Source organism: Vigna umbellata, chromosome 6 (assembly GCF_029865625.1).
Source record: "Vigna umbellata cultivar VRB3 chromosome 6, Vumbellata_1.0, whole genome shotgun sequence".
In the NCBI taxonomy this organism is placed as follows: domain Eukaryota; kingdom Viridiplantae; phylum Streptophyta; class Magnoliopsida; order Fabales; family Fabaceae; genus Vigna; species Vigna umbellata.
In genome coordinates, this window is record NC_142170.1 from 12453924 (window position 1) to 12473669 (window position 19746).

A 19746-nucleotide genomic window follows, 5' to 3' on the forward strand; every position below is an offset into this window, starting at 1 on the left:
TTGAAAATTCTCATGTTGCACTCAGTCTAGAAGTGTGTACCTTTTTTTCTCGACCTGTTCATGCTATGAGTTGAATGATGTTGATGATGGCAAGCAGCCACCTTTTTTTCTTCTTCCAATCCGGATACAATATCTACCTTTTTCACTTTCAATAAAGATAAAGATACATATTTTTCTATGGTAATGTTTTTCTTTATTAATTTATGTTAAAAATATTAAAAACACCACTGATTTCTCATTGTACAATTTCAATAATTGCTTCTTCGATTTCTATTGTTTCTCGTATGCATGAAAACAAACACAACCCTAAAGCACTCAAACTCAGAACAACTTGGCTCTTCACTTCACTTTCATCACCATCTAACTTATCAACAACACTTCTACACTGTTCCAGAAAACATCCAATTCTTTCTTCTATTCCATCTTCTCCTAAACCTAAAACCATGCACCTTGACTTTCCTGATTCAACATCACAAGCCTTTTCATTCTTTTCATCACCTTTCATTCTACAAATCTCTTCAAGATTTTTTATGGATGAGTCAATAAGCTCCCTCACATGTTCGACTATAGCGTTTAGCATCTTCACATCCTCTTTCTCGTAAGCCCCACATCGTTGGAATTCTTGGTGGAGGAACTTCAAACCACGTTCTCCGAACCACAAGAGCTCCACCATTCTTGACAGTGACCCCAAAACCTTATTATAACAAACACTATTAAACGGTACAAACCAAAAATTAGGTTCCACTTCTGCTTCTACAACAAATTTCTTAAGCTCGTTAACTTGCATTTTCAACCTCCTTAGCTTTTCTTCCAAATCGCTTTCACCTGCAAATAGACTCAACAACCCAATGGACTCACCAAGTGTAGCCAAGCATTGAGAAAGCTCCATTTTCGCACACGTGGAAGCTCTTTTAGGCCCCAAAATAAGATCCACAAAAATAGAACACGAGAGCCCAATAAAGGTTTCAACGATTCTGGCGATAGCAAACTCACTGGATGGGCCATAGTTTTTCCTACCAAGAATTAGAACCGCCCCGATAACTGCGGAAATGGATCCAACAGGCCCATACATTTGGCTTCGTTGAAGGAAACTGGTGAAAATGAACCAAGGAAGGAGAGACAAGAATCTTAAGGGCAAGAATCTCTCAAACACGAAGCTGCCCAAAACGCCGTACACAGTTCCCAATACGGTCCCTTGGGCTTTAACATTTGCTGCCCTAAATGTGGCTTCCCTCCCCGAGACATAGCTCACGGCAACTGGGAGCCCAGCCCAGAGCCCGTTTTCCTTGCTATATACTAAGCCCATGAAAACTGTGAGGCCCAAAGATAGAGAGAATTTAATTGCTGGAATAAAATTTGTATTTCTCAATTTTGCTACCCAATCAGCCCACTTTTGTTTACCCCAGTGAGAATTTTCATTTTTGTTATTGTCTTGAGTAGAAGTTGGAGCTAGGGTGAATGGTTTTTGGTGGAGGAGTTGGGTGCAAAATAATAAGAAGAAGATGGGTAATTCTTGGTGAGTAGTTGGAATGGTTTGAAGGGATCGGAGAAAAAGTGTTAGGTCTTTTGCATTGGATTCTGGAACAGTTAAGCCCTGTTTAGGTTGTTTCATGGTTAGGCTAATATGTTCCTCAAGGTTTTTGAGACCATGTTTAAGGTTTTGGTTGAGAATGTTGTTTTTGAATGAATTGGTGCAAGTGAAAGCCAACTCCATCCCTCTGAGATTGTTATCTATCTCTTGAAGTCTCTCTATTTGGCTCAAGCAATTTGATCTGAAAATTTTAAATGGAACTATCTCCCACTGCACGCCCTCCTGTACAAACAAAAAGCCATGATATTACTATAATTATAAACAAGTTGTGGCTAATTAATTTCAGTTTAGCAATGAATAAAATAACATGAAATGAGTTTTCGGACTTACTTGGTAGAGTGTGATGAGAGAAAGGAGCTTGGTTCGGCTGGTTACCAAACATTTGGCTTGAGAGATGAATCCAATTGCATTAGCTTTGTCCTCCTCACTTATTACTTTTATGAGAAGCTTCAATCTCTTCAACATGTTTTTTGTTAATAGCTTGTAGATTTCATTCATCTGTGCTAATTACCCAACAAAATTTAGATTGTAGATTGTTAAACACGTTATTTATACCTCAACTTACTTTGCTTATTGCTTTAAAATAAAATTGCTACTCTTATAATTTCTTATACAGCTTAAATTCACTCTTCAGCTTAGTATATTGTTGCTAAAACAGATGTTTCTATTTTAATGAATATTTCCTTTATATTCCAAACGATGTTTCGATCATAAGGAATTTGTAAGGTTTTTATATTCAAATAGACTTGAATTTCATATGAATATTTTGTGTTGTTTCATAAAAAAAAATTAGCGTGATGGGTAACTTTTACATCTATTTTTACACTCACTTAATTATCCTTATTATTTTAATAATGTTTCCCATCGTTTAAGTATATATATATATATTAAAACAATAAACCTGCCAACATATATTTTTTTAATTCATAATTAAAGAAAAAAGAAATAACAATTACTGTCTACAACTATATTTGTGTGTAAAAACAAATAGACTTAGGTTTTATTTAGTTGAAACTAGAGTGATGAATAGTTATAAAAAAGTAAATTTTAATATTTATAAAAGAAAATAAAGAAAAAAAATAATAAAAAAGTATTAAATGAATGTAAAAAATCTGTATAGATCAAAATATTATTATTTTTGAAATTAAGTTTTACCTAGTTGTTTGACAACAGAAATAAATATTAAATTAATAAAAAATATTTGTGTGTGTGTAAAATATTATTACTTTTAAAACTAAAATTTTATTTAATTGTTTGGCTGGAAAAACAAATTAGTTAATAAAAAGAAAAATAATATATAAACATATATGTATTTTTTTATTAGATTATTATTTATTTGTTATTATGATCACTTCCTGATTTGTTATTTATTTTGTTATTATTTTAATGTATTTTATCTAAAAAATATTGTAAAAGAAATCTGAGTCAATAAAAAATTCTGTCTTTTTTTCTAACGGAAAATATAATATGGAAGATGATGAAGGATTTGGTTACCTGGGAGCATGCAAAACGCGGGTATGGAAGAAGCAAGGCCAGAACGCAAGCAAGACCACCTAAGGCGGTGCTAGCTGCCAAGCGTAAAGGGTGCATGAAAGGATCAGTGTGAACACCATTATCGTACGCCACCACGTATACCAACACTATCTGTCCCAACGCTAAGCGTTTATGTAACAAATGCGCCGCCGAGTGAGGCCAAGGCAGGACGACCACAAATGCGGCCACTGCCACCGCCACGGCGGTCCCCACCTTGGATAGGCGGCCTGGTCCGAGAAGCCACAGGGTGAAGATGGCGGGGCCTATGGTGTGAAGGGTGGCGTAGAGTGCGAGGCAGCATCCGCGCAAGGCGTCTCCGAAAGTGGCGTGGTTGGCGATGAGGAGAATGGCTGTGACGTATGAGAATGCAGGGAAGGATATGAGGGTGGTGATGGAGGGTGGTGCATAGAGGCTCACACATCGCACTATGGTGCATGCTAGGGCTGTTCGGAACGCTGATGAGGGCCCTTCTCGCCACAACTCTCGCATTGTTTCCATTGCCAACACTTTCTTCATTTCTCCTTCTTCTTACTTCATCCTGCACCATCCATGGCTTCGCCTTTTATAAAAGAACAAGTACCACAAAGCATGAAGACTACAAATATTTTATTTCCACTGACCTGGACGACAATGCAATAGAATTGTCTCCTTCTCTCTTCATTATAGAAAAATTATTATTCAGAAAAAGTGCTTTTAAAGGCCTCCTTCTCTTCTTCTTCTCATGTGATGCATGTATAATTGTTTAAAACTAAAGGGGTTGGATAAAAATATAAGAGTGTTATCAAATTTGATTCCGACAACTGAGCATGCATGCATGAACCAAATTGTGCTAGTTTTCTTATTCAAAATGGAGAAAGGTTTCACTTTTAATACAAAGTAATGTTTAGCTTCTATATATGTAGAAATTGTTCCAATAATTATCTCATTAAAGCAATTACCCATGGACCATATTGTAGTAATTATTGTAATAATTATCTTAATAAAGTAATTACGTATGTAACATATTGTAGTAGTTAGTTTTCATATCCCTTTTACAGACAACAGGACAAAAGTCTGCTTAAGATTCCTAAGGTAATTTTTCTTATTTTCCACTCCTTTGTGATCCTAAAAAAATGTGCATGATGTTCTTTTGTTTGCTAGTGGACATTTTAACATCAGAATATTCAATTAAATTTTTTGTATGGCACTATAATATGCTCTAGATCTTTATGATTTTGACTAAACTAGAACGTTGAGAAATATTAGGTATTTTATAATATTCTTTAGATTTGGTTTTGTGAGATTGTAGAACGAGTATTGAGTTCATAAATTTAAGTTGGAAGTTAAACTAGTAAAATATAATGTGTTGAATTTGAGAAGGTTGTTTTTAAGTATTTTAGTTGCTGAATTGATCTCTTATATATTTGAGGTGAACAAAATTCTTAGTCACGAAATAACAATAGTCTCAATTTCAATGACTATTTAGTAACTAAATTATCACTAACTATTTTGTGACTAAGATTTTCACTATTATATAATTTTAGTCGTTTTATAAAGTATATTAGATAATTGTTTAGTGATCGAAAAGTGTGGTTGCAAAAATATATATTTTTATTGTGTTAAATTACCATTTCTTTATAACTAAATATTATTTATTATGTTATTTCAAATTTAAATATCTATCATTTTAAAATTAATCCGATATAAAACACCTAACAACATCAAAACCATTTAATGATTTCTCCTAAACAAAAAACACACATCTCTACAAGCATTTAAGTTTATGAACAAAACCAAACAACATCATGTCAATCAACATGAAATTTAAATATATGTATGTGTACAAATCAAATGCCTTCACAAAGATACTCCTCAATCTCCTTGATAAGCACAAATCCCAATTATTCATTGTCTTTACATTCAACAGATAAATTTGTTAACTTAAATGATGTACTTTAAACAAAAACAAATACCTTCGGACGAGTGTTCAAATAAGGATAAGTTCTTTCCCTTTTCCTGTTTTTTAGATTACAATACTGATATGTAGATCAACCAATAGTATAGATACTGTTTTAAAAATTCTATATATATTCCTTCTTTATTTAAGGATTATTAAATTAGGTGAGGTATGATAGAGAAGGTTCCACACCATGACCAATTTGGACAAATATTTTTTTTATCAGCACTTTGCACAAATATAATTTATACTCAAATTGAAATGTGAGCATGTGATCAGATTTTTATATGATATATACAGTCATTTTAACTTAACTGTGTAGATTCACAAAGGAGGGGGAAATTTAAAATAATACAAATACAACACCCATTTAAATAATGTATAAACTTTATCCTTATAAATTTTATTCATTATCTGCTGTACCTGAACCACCATTTTCCTTTGTCTTTTAAATTAAAGTTGAAGAAATCCACAAAAAGTTGTAATTTTTCATTTAGAGCTAGTAGGATTGCTCTAAAGTTCTTCACGCCTTTTATTCATTTTTATATATAACATAATATTTCAATATCATTGAACACGTGTTCATTATAAGGGTTTGAGTTTAACGCATCATAATGTAAAACTCAAAAATAGTTGGATTGTGTTGTGTTATTATTCTTTGTAAAAAGAAGTTATATTATTATTATTTAATAAGTTTAATTATACAAACTTGATAATATATTAAATGGCAATTTGATTATTGTTTTTGTTTGTCACCAAAAATTCAAAAAATATGAATATGTTTCTATTACACATAGTAATCTCACGTTAAAGTCCAACACAGTTTAAATATTGATTTCTCTTTCTATTACCAATATGTGTTTTAAGGAAAAAAGGGACAAAAGCTTAATTCATGTAATGTTTCGTTACATTTATCTGTTTTACTAAAAAAATAAATTTAAATTGCTTTTTAGGGTATAAAAGAATGAAGTTTCTAATTAATGATATACATAAAAAGTTGTGTGTTGTTAGTGTCATTGGGTTCTACGCTACCGAAACTCAGAAGCTAGCATAAGGAATCAACCATGTAAAAGTGGGATTTTCGTAGATCTCCACTTAATGTTCATTATTTCCGTTCTCAAACGTTTCCTTTTAGGACAATGAAGGGTCATTTAATTATCAGATCAGCAAATAAATAGTCCTACGACTTCCTCCTTAATGTTTACTATTATATTAACTCATTTCTCCCACGATAAAAGTGAAAAGCAAATGTGCTTTTGCTAGCTGTAGTTCTTTCATATTATGTTTCAAGTGCTGCTTTATCTGTTTTAAAGATTCACAGAAATTAGAAACATTGGAATTCGACAAAACTTGGAAATTTCTACAGCTTATGAAGGTGATTTTATATGATCAATAGTAGGATAAACATCATCCACATATTCTCAACTGTGCATGGCAACGAATTGTACTCGTGAATTTCGATTAAATGAATAAAATTAATGAGTGGAATATATCCATAACTGCAAGAATGATACAATAAGTAGAGATTATCCCTTAAAATAAAGTAGAAGAGAATGTACGTTTTTCATCCTTCGATCCTAGAGATGAAGAGTGATGATGAAATGTCTCTAGCGGCAAACCAAGATTGATAATTATGTCATTAGCAGCAAATCAAGATTGACCTCTTTTATAATTTGGCGTGAAAAATGCTTTTCTACATGAAAATTTTTAGAAGAAATTTATATGGATTAAAACAATCCCCAAAAACATGGTTTGGAAAGTTTAACAAGTCTATGAAAGTTTTTTACTACAGAACAAGTAACTCTTCACGCCTTATTTTTGAAGAGAGGAAAAAGAAAAATTTCAGCTTTGATTATATATGTAAATAATATGATATTCTTACATGAAATGAACAATATAAGATTTCTAATTTACAACAATATCTTGCATCTGAATTTGAGATGAAATAACTTGAAAACTTCAAATATTTTCTGAGTACTGAAGGAGATAGATCTTAACACTTTCTCACCCCACATTGAATAAGAAAACATTATAAAATAGAAAAAAAATGCAATACAAGAAAACCAATCTCTAGTTACTTTCGAAATGGGAAGGAAATAAAGGCTTGTAATGATGACATGGTTGACACATTTCATGTTGGTTACTAGGAAGGCAAAGAAAGAGAATGCAGAAGTGGCGACATGGTTTGCATTTGACAATAGGGAAGGGAGGAGAATGACTCTTACATTAAAGGAGTGATGCAGTGAGGCAAATGAAAAAGTTTTGTGAGAATATAATTTTAACCCTAGCGGACTAATACATCTTGGTTATTTAAAGGGTTCAGGTAAACTTATCGTAGGTAATATTTATTTTCTTTTGTAGTTATATCTATTATATGTATTGACATCATCCACATTTTCAGTGCATGCCACAGTATTCTGATAAGTAATCACAAAACAAAGGGAAATGACAGATTTCTGTCTATGTAGTTGCAAAAATGTATGCAACCAAAACATGCATGATATGTATAACAAAAAGAGACTGTTCTGTTTTAAAGGGGACGAGGATACATATTTTGCACATCCTCGGCTCTAGAGAGAAAGAGAGATGAATATGAATCTCCTTATCCTTTCTAGTTTCTACTAAGTCTGAACAGTGACCTGAATAAAAAGTCTGAGGACCCACGCACCATACTTTGTTGGGGTGGGATGACGCTGCAAAAACTTGTTCGGTCGATAAAGGTTTAGTTTCTTGAAAACTAGGATATGCCATATATACGTGTGTTAGTGGAATCCTGTGTAAGAAAGTAGTGCACCTTTGCTATATATACGTTATAAAATACATACAAGAGTTCTTTCCTAATTCAGTGGTGTATGAGTTCTTTTCAGAAATTTTAGTCCTAATTTAATTTATTTTGTATTGCCTTTTGAATTAGTTCCTGGTCTTCGGGCTTTGCACTGTTAAAAAATGAATGCTGTCTGCTGCAGCTGCTGGTGGTTCCTGAGAATCTGAAATTAGATAAATAGTGAGATCAAGCAACAAAATGGGACTAAACTTTATATTTAATTATTTCATCTGGGTGTTTGTGGAAACAAAATGATCTAGAGCTTCTCACATTTTCCACTTTTCTTTCTTATATAGCTTTACGCATGAAGAAATTGCTGTATGCTGAATATTGATTTTAAATTTGATAGTTGAGGTGGAGCTTAAAAACACTTGAAATAAAGCCTAGTGGTATGAGCCTATTTGAGGAACATGAGGGGGAAAATGAAGCCCATTGTTCCAGCCAACACAAGTGGTGGATAAAATCTGTGCTCTTCATGTGGAAAATTTTACAAGTGTTTTCCATATTCTTTATCAGAAAAACCATTGATACCGATCTTATTATTTGTAACCTTAGAATGCCTTATATAGATTGCTAGGTACACTTATATTAGTGTAAATAAAAATGTAGCCAGGCTGATCTTTTAACAATCAATATGACTCACCAAACCATGAAGAATGCTATATTTGTTACATATTTGTCTTTTTACTAAATATAATAATAATAATTACTACGTCTATAGTATAAATCTCTCCTTCTAATAACAAAAATGATAATAAATACTTTGTCTTCATACATTTTAATAAAAAATGTCGATTTTTTTTCTAAAACAATTTATAATTTTATATATATTTTCCTAATCTACCCCGACTGAAAATATTGAATATTTATGTTTTGTATTAATGAATAGTGAAAAGAAAACCTACAAAAGTATAAATAATGAAAATTAATTTGATACACTAGTAATGTTTTTAAAAATCCAACTAAGTTAATTGTTTTTATTATATGATTAAGTTAAGTGTACTATACTACAGAATAGAAAGAATATAATAAAAATAACCGCTATTGAATGTATAGTAAGGGGAGCACCATGGCCAATCCTATACAAATTGAATGTACAATAACAACTTCACGAAATTAAACGGAGAGATTAAAGCTGTCTGTAAATAACTTAACCTAAATTCTTAGTCATAAACTGCTGGTAAATAACAACTTGTTTACAATTTTGAATATAAACCTTACTGCAATACTCTAAAAAAAACTTGTTTTGATTACTTCTTCCATAAAGCTTACTTGAAGAAGAAAAAACAGGTAGGTCTATGAAAGGTCATAGCCCCTGTTATAAGCCCAAATATAAATTACCTTAACATCTCAACCAAGATTTTCTAAACAGTGTTTTAGAGTTAAGCAATGTACTCATCATATGTAATTTTCTGGAGTAAGGTGGAATGACGTGATTTTGTATGTTACACGACTATTAATAAAATCACAAATAGAAACTATAGTGCAAGTGATAGTATGCTGCAGAATCTGCAATAGTATCATGTTCCTGTTTGGAATTGGATTATGCCGCCCAATAAAAATATTTACTCTTCAAGGGATACAAACCACATTTGGCATGCCTTTAATTATCAGGGCAGGTGAAGATTACTGGGTTTCAAATACTACAGCACCAAGGGCTACAAAAGCCCAAAATATAAGAATACCTACGATAGCAGCTCTCAACAACTGATTATATTGACCATATAAGCCGCCTTCTAATTCATTGGAAGGATGCAAGATTGGAGGATCCTCATTGTCACTGTCACTGGTGTTCTCCACCCTGTCTCTCCTGCTGGTCCCAGCCACATAAGGTTGCAGCATATCCTGTGAGCCAACGGTATAGCATTTCACGCAAGTGCAGGAGCCTCCAAGATATGAAGGCAGTGTTGGCAGATAGTCCGCAAGAACTTTCTGAAACATTTCCCCTTCTATTTTCAACTTGTTTCTAGTAGCAGGCTTCAATTCCTGAGTCAAATGCACAGATTAATTTGTTTAGAAAATTGCATTTTATCTTATAGATCTACTGCTCCGGTTATTACTTACTATTATCTAGGTGGTTGTGTTCCAATCCAATGATAAATGAAATTGTGTTTAATCAAACAATTTGTTTGATACCCCGACATGTTTCATAATCAACAATTCAATGCACTTTCCTAATCATTTTTGGCTGAATAAACTGAAAGGAGAACTTACTTGAATAAAAGACTGCGCAATAACATGAGCACTGGTTGGCAGTTGTATGACAAACATGCAACCAAGACGATTGGGAAAGTGGTCTAGCAAAAGGGAAGAACAAGATCTCGTCATTTGCATGGGAATTCTCGCTGGAGATAAACCATCACAATCCACCAACACTGTAATTTGAGGGTTGTCTGCATCAACCAAGTGCAAGACTCCATATTCTACCTGTGATACTGAAATAACGATTATCAAATGTCAAAAAACTACAGAACACAAAAAGTAATACGTCAAGAAAACAAGACTGACTGATGCTCCGTAGAGAAAGGTAGTAAGAAGTGGAGAGCGAAGAAATAATAGTCTTGATTCACAAAAGCAAACATGTGAGGAAGTTGACAAGAAAAATAAATCGACATTTAAGAAAGAATAACTTACTTACTGCCTGAGCAAATCGAGGTCTATCTTCCCATTCCAAAGTATTGCAGGCTGACCCTAGCCTTACAATTAGGCAAGGTCTGCGCTCCACGTCACACCCATGCCAAAAGACCAATTTTGTCCACATTTTCTGTTCTTCCCAGGAAAGAATTCTGTAAGTCTCTCGCCATCGTATGGTCTTCTTTATTGAGGTAAGAAAGCTAGAAAAATCATTATTAGAAGCTGCATAAAATCTCCTAAGCTCGTCATCATCGATTCTGCATAAACACCCACTAAATCATGGTCTGTTGTAACAGGAGAACAAACAAATATGGTAGTGGATATGCCATTGCTATCTGAATCTACCTGACCCTGATTTTTGTACCAGCTTGGCGTTTGAAAAATATTTTAATATAAAAATGAGTTCAAAATTCAGTAGGTGATGTGATCAATTCAAATTTTACTCAAAATCTCAGCAAATCCAACTCCAAGAGATAGACCATTGTGAATAAATTATTAATGTTGCGTTTCTCATTCTGTTACAAGAAAAAAGTTGTAAGTCTACGACATTAATATAAATCACGGAATCATAACATGTAGCGTTGTTTTGAAACAAAATATTTGGTGGCATCACACGATGATATTCTTCTAGAATGGCACAATCACATCATGCTTAGGATTCTAAATCGTGAATGCACAGGAACCATAAAATACCTTTCAGGTAAACTAAGTCCTTGATTTTCAAGCTCTTGATTGAGTTGAGTCAACCACTTCTCAGATTCTAAATTATTATGATTTGTCAAACACTGGCTGTAAAATGTAAGAAAGTGAAGAAGCTTAAACGTAGAGCAAAATTATCAAGATAGTAAAAACCCCACAATCAATCTCAAGTTTCTCCTGAAGGATAATCTAGTAACACAATATTCAGAAGATGGTTTTCATATACCTTATATTCAAATCAACTTGTAAAGGTGATAATTCGGAGTATACTGCTGCATCTTCTGAACTACAATCTGACTTTCTATCACTACATTTTGATTTCATAGAAAACAACGTTGCAATTGACTGATCAGAAAACAATGTTGCAATTGAAAGGGCTAGCAACGGTCTTGATAGGACCTGACAGAAGAGAGATTTATTAGCTATCTGCTTTAATGATTATAGCTAAACTTGGTACATTTAGAAAATATACAGGACATGGCACAAACATTAACGAGAGAAGTTTTCAATCAATTTGATCTTCAACCAAGATAAATAAAAGGGAGCACGGAGTATAGTAGTATTTTCATCAATATTATTCAAACATCAATATCTTCATTCGCTTCTTCATTAAATAGGTAAACTGGAAAGACATATTGGCCTTTTCCTTTTCACTCTCAAACCAATTTCTAAGATATCACAAAGATTTTCCCAACTAAAAACATTTTTCAGGTCAGTATGGTACATGCATCCTGAGATATTGCGGATAAAATTTGGTATACTCGCTTAGATCGATATGAAATAAACGTTCCTAAATTTTGTAATGGTGATACCTAACCGACTGTAATTGAAAGTGACTTTTAAGAAATATTGTGCTATGTCCAATAAAATGTTATTCAGATATACTTTGATAAAAAGTTCACAAATTTATATAACGAACCTGCATGTTGTCAACCAAACCCTTGAAGGGTGCCCACCTCTGAATCCATTTAAAAGGTGGATAACACAGGATTTGTAGAGCCTGAAGGCCTCGCCATACACATGGACATCTGCTCTTGGAGAACCTCCTTATGATCTCTAAAGCAGCAACTTTAAGTAAGAAAATTGTGATACGACCCACAACACTTCTTCCAAAGCGGCCACAGAGCAGCAAAGTGAGATATTCATTGTTTCTCTTGACAAAACTTTTAGGATGAAATTCAATTAGTAGATTTCTGTATGCTCTATTTTCAGTCATGACACTGCCAGGTCTATGGATCTTACTCTGTCAGAATAATCCACCGGGTCTCCTATGTAAACTGATGGCAGCCAAGGTTATCTGGTACAAGAAATGAATTGTTTAACATAAAAGAATCAGTATGAAATGAAAACGTTTTCTGTATGTATCATGGATTAGTCTAATAAAAAAAAATCGAAGCCCACATTGGCTGTGGAAGTAACTAAATAACAACTTCAACAATAATAACCACCAGTAAGCGATTAAAACAATTTCAAGACAGCAAATATTTAAACACCAAATACTTGGTGTTTATATTAACTTATTACAACTTATTTTAGTGTTCATAGTAGCTTGTAATCAATATCTAGAGGAGAGGGGTTCTCCTAAGTGAACAATTAATTCCTAAAATCTAAGCAAATCCAGCACATGAAAAGAGTATGCAAGCAGAAATGTTTTACTTCTATTTAGTTCGAATACAGTATGTACAACAAGTACACCATCTTCCAAAGAGTTAATACAGTGATCAAAAGAGATAATACTGTCACCATCAACTTCTTCCTATGTATACTATGTCAAGAGTCAAGAGTAAGGTAAACCATTGTATTATACCCACAAGATAACAATGATGCCAATATCTTATGCAACTCAAACAATATCGGGAATAAAGAGCAATTGAAACATACTCAATTCAGTATTTTCCCCAAACAATTATCAAACTCTACAAGGACAAAGTGCACTAAACTTATACGAATAAATTGAAGCGGTAACATAGTATATAAAGAAAAAAGTAGGAAAACTTGACCTGAGATAGAATTGCAGGTTGAGAGCATCCATGGTTCTCGATCAGTCTTCCTGGGTCACCGAAAGTCAATGAAGCCAGAGAGAATGGAGGTTTAGAAATGAAGGACCTTTCTAAAAAAAATTTTCCATTTGGCAATTGGGACTTTTTAGGGGCTTGACATGGGGCATTGGGCCTCATTGCCACTTAATAATTAGCTGTTACTTCTTCCAGCCCATCAAATTTCTTCCTGCACCTTATTATTCTGGATTTTATTTTTCAAAACAGATTTTTTCTGAAGACACTTACACATTTTTCCAGAAAAGAATTTCCAAAAGTTTTGATGGAGTGCAGGAAGAAAGTTGATAGGGTGCACACCCTTCATAATTTCTTCTTGGATCTTAATGGAATGTTAGAAGACTTTAAGGCTACTTTTTCCTGCTTTTCTATAATTTCTTCCTTTGGTTTCATTCACTTTAAAATTCCAATTTCATAGGAAGTTATACAATTTTGAGTAAATGAAATAAAAAATAAATTTATAGATAGAATAAAGTAGGGAGATACACAATTCCGACTAAAAAACAAAATAAAATTTATAATGAACTTCAAGAAAAAAAAAGTAATGCATTTTCAACATTTTCTAACTGTCAAAAAATAAATAAGTCCGAAATTCTTTAAAGTAGCAACAAGTGATGAATGGTGCGAGAATTTGTCTTCTAATTTTTACCTTTTCTTTATAAGGTCATTTAAAGTGATTACATGAATAACATATTTTCATCTCGTATAAGATAATATAATTATTATAAGGAATTAATTATTAAATATACATGTTTGAGTTTGTACAAAATAGTGTTAAAATATGGGCATCGTATTTCATGGAGAATAAAAAGTATTGGGTTTTACTCCCTACACCACCCCACTTTGCTCCCTGCACCACCACATTTTTTTAAAATTCCAAAACTATCCTTTATATTTTAAAATATCCTACACCCCCACTCCTTTTCTTCAACGGATGTCAACATCCGTTAAAGAAAAAATTCTTCCACGGACGTGCTACATCCGTTAACGGATGTGGCGACATCCGTTGCCTTTTTTGTTTTTTAGTTTTTAGTTTTTTTATTTTTTTTGTTTTAAATTAATATATAAATATTATTTAATTATTTTAAAATTATTACTTAATTATTTATAAATTAATTTTATTTTATTTAATAAAATAATTATTATTACTTTTAATTTATGTATTATTATTTAAATAATAATTAAAAAATTTGTTATAAACATATTAAAACGTAACGGATGTGGCGACATCCGTTGCTTTTTTTTGTTTTTAGTTTTTAATTTTTAATTTTTTATATTTTAAATTAATATATAAATATTATTTAACTATTTATAAATTAATTTTATTTTATTTAATAAAATAATAATAATTATTTTAATTTATATATTATTATTTAAATAATAAATAAAAAACTTTTTAAAAATATATTAAACGGATGTGGCCACATCCGTTGAAGTTTTTTCTTTTTAAATAAAAATAATAAACTAAAATATAAAATATGTAAATGGATGTTACGGATGTCAACATCCGTTGAACGTGAAACGGATGTTGACATCCGTTTTATAGAAGGACAAATAAGGTATAGGGAGGTGCAGGGAGCGGTTGGCGGTGGTGGAGGGAGCAACTCTCAAAAGTATTTGACATTAAAAGTTTTAAAACGTCCAGCAGATAAAATGGGTATCTTCATTATGTATTTATGTGTTCGAAATTATTGGTTTATCGAGATGAACTTAAAAATGATTCTGATGATTTTTGTGCAATTTTTATGGAACAATTATCATAGTTATAATAAAAAGGTAAGAAGAATATAACAGAAAGCAAAGACAAAAGTCAGAATGTAGGAGCAGGAACATCAACACTCAGAAAATTAAGCAGAAGGCAAAACTTGGCACCTAATTATAATTTGAACAATAAGGTCATGCAAATGAACAAACTAAATTTCTCATAAAACTAGTGACAAAGCACTTAGAATACAGTTTGTTTTTCCAAGACATGGCAGTCTCTACTGGGACCAATAGTAACATGTGAACCACTGCATACATTAGTTCACAGAAGCAGAATGAGAATTCAGCTGTAAATCACAACATTTCTTGTGACTTCCGCACGCAACGGCTAACTTTTTTCTTGAATTCATCTCTCCTGTCTCTCCACTCTTTCTGCAACATAACATCATCACATCATCTTTAATTAATCAGTAAAACATCTTAGGAATGCAATATGTATTTCTAATGCCAAATTCTCAATTCAAAGTACTCAAACAAATGATACTAAAATGGATTTATCAAGGGAAGAATTGACCAGAAAAATAAATACAAAAGAGACCAGAGTTCAATCCACACATAAGATTGACACTATTTTCAATCCAAAACCTTAAGATTAGAGGTTTATGGATCTTATATGTTTCTCAACTTTCTCACAAGACAATGGATTTTGAGTTTTCTACTTTCAACTTTCTTATTTTTATCTTATTTCTATCTAATCCAATGTAAAACTTAGACTTACACTTGGATTTTCTAGGGATACCACATAATTAATTGGAAAATTAATATTACAAAATATAACTCATAACTCAGCACATGTTAGTGAAAGGAATATCCAACTAACAGAAGAAATAAGAACCCATCCTCAATGTAGCAAAACAGGACAGTATCCACACATACACAACAACTTACTAAAGCCAACCCTCACACTTTACAACCCAGCAACATCAGACATAGATAATTCTAAATGCTTTTATTGAGTCAAACGGGACACGTCAAGAAAGTCAACCAGGTACTAGTGTTCGTGTCAGACATAATGTCAAGAGGCAGTATGGCACAGGGTAAATTAGTGCCAAAGGTCAAGAAGACAAGGGCAGTCCTAGTGGGTGTTCCCCACCCCTCCAGCCATGCAAAAGTTAGTATCATGCCTAGTTATGGTACTTCTGAAGACATTGTTAATTTATACTAAGCAACATGTTCCTGCAAAACATACTTTTACTAGTACATCACGTATCTCAAAAATAGCTACTAAACTGTACAAGATGATTGATTAATTATTTTGTATATTTAAATATTCTTCCAGGAATTTCTTCATAATATCCGTAAATGTGAGGTAGGAAGGGTGGAGCTATACGGTGCAGGTTTCAATACTTTCTTGTGGGGCTGGTCCAGATTCACCTTTAAAGTTGATGGACCCATAGGGTATTGAATGTATCTTGAAAGATGGGACAGGGTTAAGTTGAGAAAAAACCTACCCATACTAGCTACATTGCCAAGCCTGGTGAAATAATACTAAAAGAAGCACTCTTGTGCTTCTTTTGTTTGTTTCTGTGCTTCATAACTCTAATTAAAAAAGTTCCAGGTTTTGCTTAAATCAGCAATTTGAGTACGACTACTTCCATCATAACCCAAGTCCGAATTAAACCATCCCACTTATATTATTTTTCCACCGTATTTAATCACTCGTGAAATCCATCCATACTAAATATTGAAATTATCTCACTTTGTCATCTATCGCTAATAGGAGAAGAATTACATTATCTACAGTCCCCCATCTCACCATTCATACAAACTAGCTATCTGCTCAAGTACCACGGCCATAAGTCAGAATTTCTCCACCATACATTAAATACATAACCTTGAGAAAATAACCGCTGAAATAGTTAAAATAATTGTAAGTTTACCTTTTCTTCTCTAGGATGCAAATAAGTGCCAAAGTATGACAGAGGGAAACAATGCAGATATAAAATAAAATAAAAAAAGAAGAAGCTAAAACTTACCGCGGCTTCAACATTTGCAGGAGATTCATCATTAGGACTAGAAAGCATCGATATGATACTTAATACTATACTTTCTACCTGCGAGTTGGAATACGTAATATTAATTCATAAGCACGTTTCAATGATATTTACAAGTACTATGTCAAACCACCAGTGATAGACCAGAAGTGGCATACATTTTGCAAGAAGCAAGAAAAACCAGCAAAATTATCAAGAAAACCTTGAAATTTTCACCACACCAAATTAGTAGTAGACTAATAGTTTCCTTCTCATTCAAAGTGCATGGAATGGAGAGCTCTATCCTATGATTACTATGTGAACTACCATTGATGCAATGCTGACAGTACAAGACAGTATCACAACAAGAGGATCTAATTATGCATATAAAGAGAACAGAGGAACTGCCAGAAGATGAAGCCTAGTATATATAACTGAGACAGATAGTTTCTGCCACATACGAATGCATTATATCAGTGTTTTGGGGCGTTTAGAATGCTGTTCCCGTAAATTTTAATGTCAAGTTCAACAAAGCTACAGTGTGGCATCACAGTAGATATAGATCACACAGCAGGTAGATACGCAGCTAAACATGCATATATCTTGCCAAAGGCTCACACAGAAGCAACTAACGTTAAGCTACACTAATCTACAACATTAAGGACACTGAATTGCACTTATTAATATACATACATATATATATATAGAGAGAGAGAGACACTGTAAGTATATATCCATTCATGAAATGAAAAGATTGAAAATTTGATGGAATGACTTCAGATTAAGCACATCATGCATATAGCCAAACTGCCGGGGGAATATTATACAACAAGTGCATCATATGATTATCAAACAAAAGCATGAGGAAGGGATACTAAACAATAATCTCACATTTATAGCACTAAATCAATTTACCCAGCAACTCAAAGCAGAGTCACCAGTTGCGTATAAGGCATAGTTCTCATTATTAAAATTAATTAATTAATTAAATTTATTGCTTTTTGTTTGTACATACTGTATGAACAGGTGTCCAGCGCTCACTTGCAAGCTCGTAACCATTCGGATCGTCACCAGGAGGGTGAAGAATTGATATGCAAACTCGCCCATCAGGATAAACTGCAATTTGAACATCTTTATATTTCATGCATTAAAGAAAGCAAGATAAAAATGAGTCAAACTAACCATTGGGATGCCATATCTCAGAGGTAAATTTCACTGATGGCGGACTATTTGGGTAGTTGGGTGGAAAGCTCATAATGGCATTAAAAAATCCCCCCTCACTTCACAAAAATTAAAAAAAAAAATTTGACAAAACAAGGAAACAAAGTAGTCAGTAAAACAAAGAACTCGGGTGCTATAAAAGACCATAGAAACAAAATGAAATAATAACTAGAGAAGACAATCCAATAAGGGAAAGTAAAGTATTGACTTAAATCATTTCTTAAAACAAGTACAATCAAATGAACCCAGCCAAGAACAAACCAAATCAGGAAAGTGTCGTCGTTTGCAGAAACGGCAACAAATATAAATAGAAATACATATTATTTTCATCAAGCCTACGAATATCAACAATAATCTCGAGAATTAAAAAAAGTAACAAGAAGGGTCCATGCAAGAACCGCCTGAATGGATTGGATTCGACACGAATAGGACAGAAAAAGAAAACTTCTAGAAAATTCTGAAGAACACCTCCCGCCCAAATAAGCAATTAAAGAGGCCATCTTTAGAGGGAAACCCAAAACCCCAGAAAGCAAAAAGCAAAGAAATCATCACTGCACAAGCAAAGGGAATCTAAAATCCATAAAAAACAACTGAAAATCGCAAAAATTAGTGTGAAAGAAAAGGTTATTATTTACTAAACAGAGCTTACTAGAGAGTATCAGGAGGCCCAATTACAGTGACGCTCCATTCAAAAATGTTGGTTTCGTCGACCAAACCGGCGGAAAATCCATCAACGGGGTTCTTGCAGAGATCTGCAAGCAAAAGAGAGATCGATCAGAAGACAGCGGAGAATCCACGCAAAGAAATCAAACAGGAACCAGAGGAAGGAAGAAGAAGGGATTGGGTGAGGGAGGACGCAAGAAAGACACCTTTGAGCTGCTTCTGAAGGAGGAGGCTTGCTTGGGACGCCATCAACGAAAGGGAGGTGAGAGAGCGTTGAAGGGATGGGTTGCGTTGTGAGATTGAGAAGAAAAAAAACAAGACAGAGAATAGAGAACTTCAAAAGGTGAAAGAGAGTTGAATTGTATTTATAGTATGGTATTTCTGTAACGTAGATATGATAGATGGAAACCTTATTATATATATATAGTGAGAGAAAGACAATAATTATATAACAAAAAAATAAAGAGACAAAAGAAAAGAAAATGATTCCAATTTTTAATTCATACATCCATTGAGGTTGTTTAGACTTTCCTCTTTTAAAATTATAATTAGTTTAATCTTGTAAAAAAATATTACACTAAAAAAAAGTGTTTATTACACCCCACCAATATATCATTTCCAATTTTTTTAAAAAAATCGATAATGTTAATTCCATATTCAAACACTGTAAAAGGTATAATGGGAGAATGTCATCTTCAAGTTTTCTCAATTTAAAAATAACATTATTGTCATTTTCATTAGTAAATGAAAGGTTTAATAGCCAATTTAGTCCCCACTTTGGTTGAAAAATCTCAATTTAGTCCCTCGTTATAAAAGTGTTTTACATTAGTCCTAACTTTTAAAATAGTGGGTCA

The 19746-nt window shown here is 32.9% G+C and overlaps 3 protein-coding genes across 4 annotated transcripts; all 3 read right to left on the reverse strand.

Moving 5' to 3' along the window:
- Positions 1-191: 191 nt before the first annotated feature.
- On the reverse strand, positions 192-3655 carry LOC148196806 (P-hydroxybenzoic acid efflux pump subunit). The gene is made up of 3 exons (XM_088093394.1): positions 3086-3655; positions 1922-2089; positions 192-1813 (listed from the first exon to the last, which is right to left on the reverse strand). Exons 1-3 carry the CDS (start codon positions 3638-3640, stop codon positions 236-238), a joined length of 2301 nt encoding a protein of 766 aa, XP_087949520.1. The 5' UTR covers positions 3641-3655; the 3' UTR covers positions 192-235.
- A 5685-nt stretch (positions 3656-9340) lies between these two features.
- LOC124846495 (uncharacterized) lies at positions 9341-13331 on the reverse strand. Of its 2 annotated transcripts, none has more exons than XM_088092252.1 (7): positions 13218-13331; positions 12137-12514; positions 11444-11616; positions 11212-11307; positions 10523-10775; positions 10099-10311; positions 9341-9870 (listed from the first exon to the last, which is right to left on the reverse strand). In XM_088092252.1, the coding sequence occupies exons 2-7, from the start codon at positions 12431-12433 to the stop codon at positions 9511-9513; spliced, it is 1392 nt and encodes a 463-aa protein (XP_087948378.1). In that variant the 5' UTR covers positions 12434-12514; positions 13218-13331; the 3' UTR covers positions 9341-9510. The 2 variants fall into 2 exon arrangements, with proteins under 2 accessions (XP_087948378.1, XP_047179721.2); XM_047323765.2 differs by having other exon boundaries at positions 10099-10319; positions 10519-10775.
- Positions 13332-15170: 1839 nt separating this feature from the next.
- On the reverse strand, positions 15171-19276 carry LOC124846493 (ubiquitin-conjugating enzyme E2 7). The gene is made up of 6 exons (XM_047323762.2): positions 19099-19276; positions 18879-18981; positions 18191-18288; positions 18024-18124; positions 17012-17089; positions 15171-15407 (listed from the first exon to the last, which is right to left on the reverse strand). Exons 1-6 carry the CDS (start codon positions 19139-19141, stop codon positions 15330-15332), a joined length of 501 nt encoding a protein of 166 aa, XP_047179718.1. The 5' UTR covers positions 19142-19276; the 3' UTR covers positions 15171-15329.
- Between the last annotated feature and the right edge of the window lie 470 nt (positions 19277-19746).

Coding starts and splice junctions, on each gene's coding strand:
- LOC148196806 (XM_088093394.1), bottom strand. CDS start 3,640: ATGAAGAAAGTGTTGGCAATGGAAACAATGCGAGAGTTGTGGCGAGAA. Junction 2,090..3,085: donor CGCGTTTTGCATGCTCCCAG/GTAACCAAATCC, acceptor TAATTAGCACAG/ATGAATGAAATCTACAAGCT. Junction 1,814..1,921: donor CTCTCATCACACTCTACCAA/GTAAGTCCGAAA, acceptor TTGTTTGTACAG/GAGGGCGTGCAGTGGGAGAT.
- LOC124846495 (XM_047323765.2), bottom strand. CDS start 12,433: ATGACTGAAAATAGAGCATACAGAAATCTACTAATTGAATTTCATCCT. Junction 10,320..10,518: donor TCGATTTGCTCAGGCAGTAA/GTAAGTTATTCT, acceptor TCGTTATTTCAG/TATCACAGGTAGAATATGGA. Junction 9,871..10,098: donor TTGCGCAGTCTTTTATTCAA/GTAAGTTCTCCT, acceptor CATTTGACTCAG/GAATTGAAGCCTGCTACTAG.
- LOC124846493 (XM_047323762.2), bottom strand. CDS start 19,141: ATGGCGTCCCAAGCAAGCCTCCTCCTTCAGAAGCAGCTCAAAG. Junction 18,289..18,878: donor GGGCCTCCTGATACTCTCTA/GTAAGCTCTGTT, acceptor ATTTTTGTGAAG/TGAGGGGGGATTTTTTAATG. Junction 15,408..17,011: donor CTGCAAATGTTGAAGCCGCG/GTAAGTTTTAGC, acceptor GTTATGTTGCAG/AAAGAGTGGAGAGACAGGAG.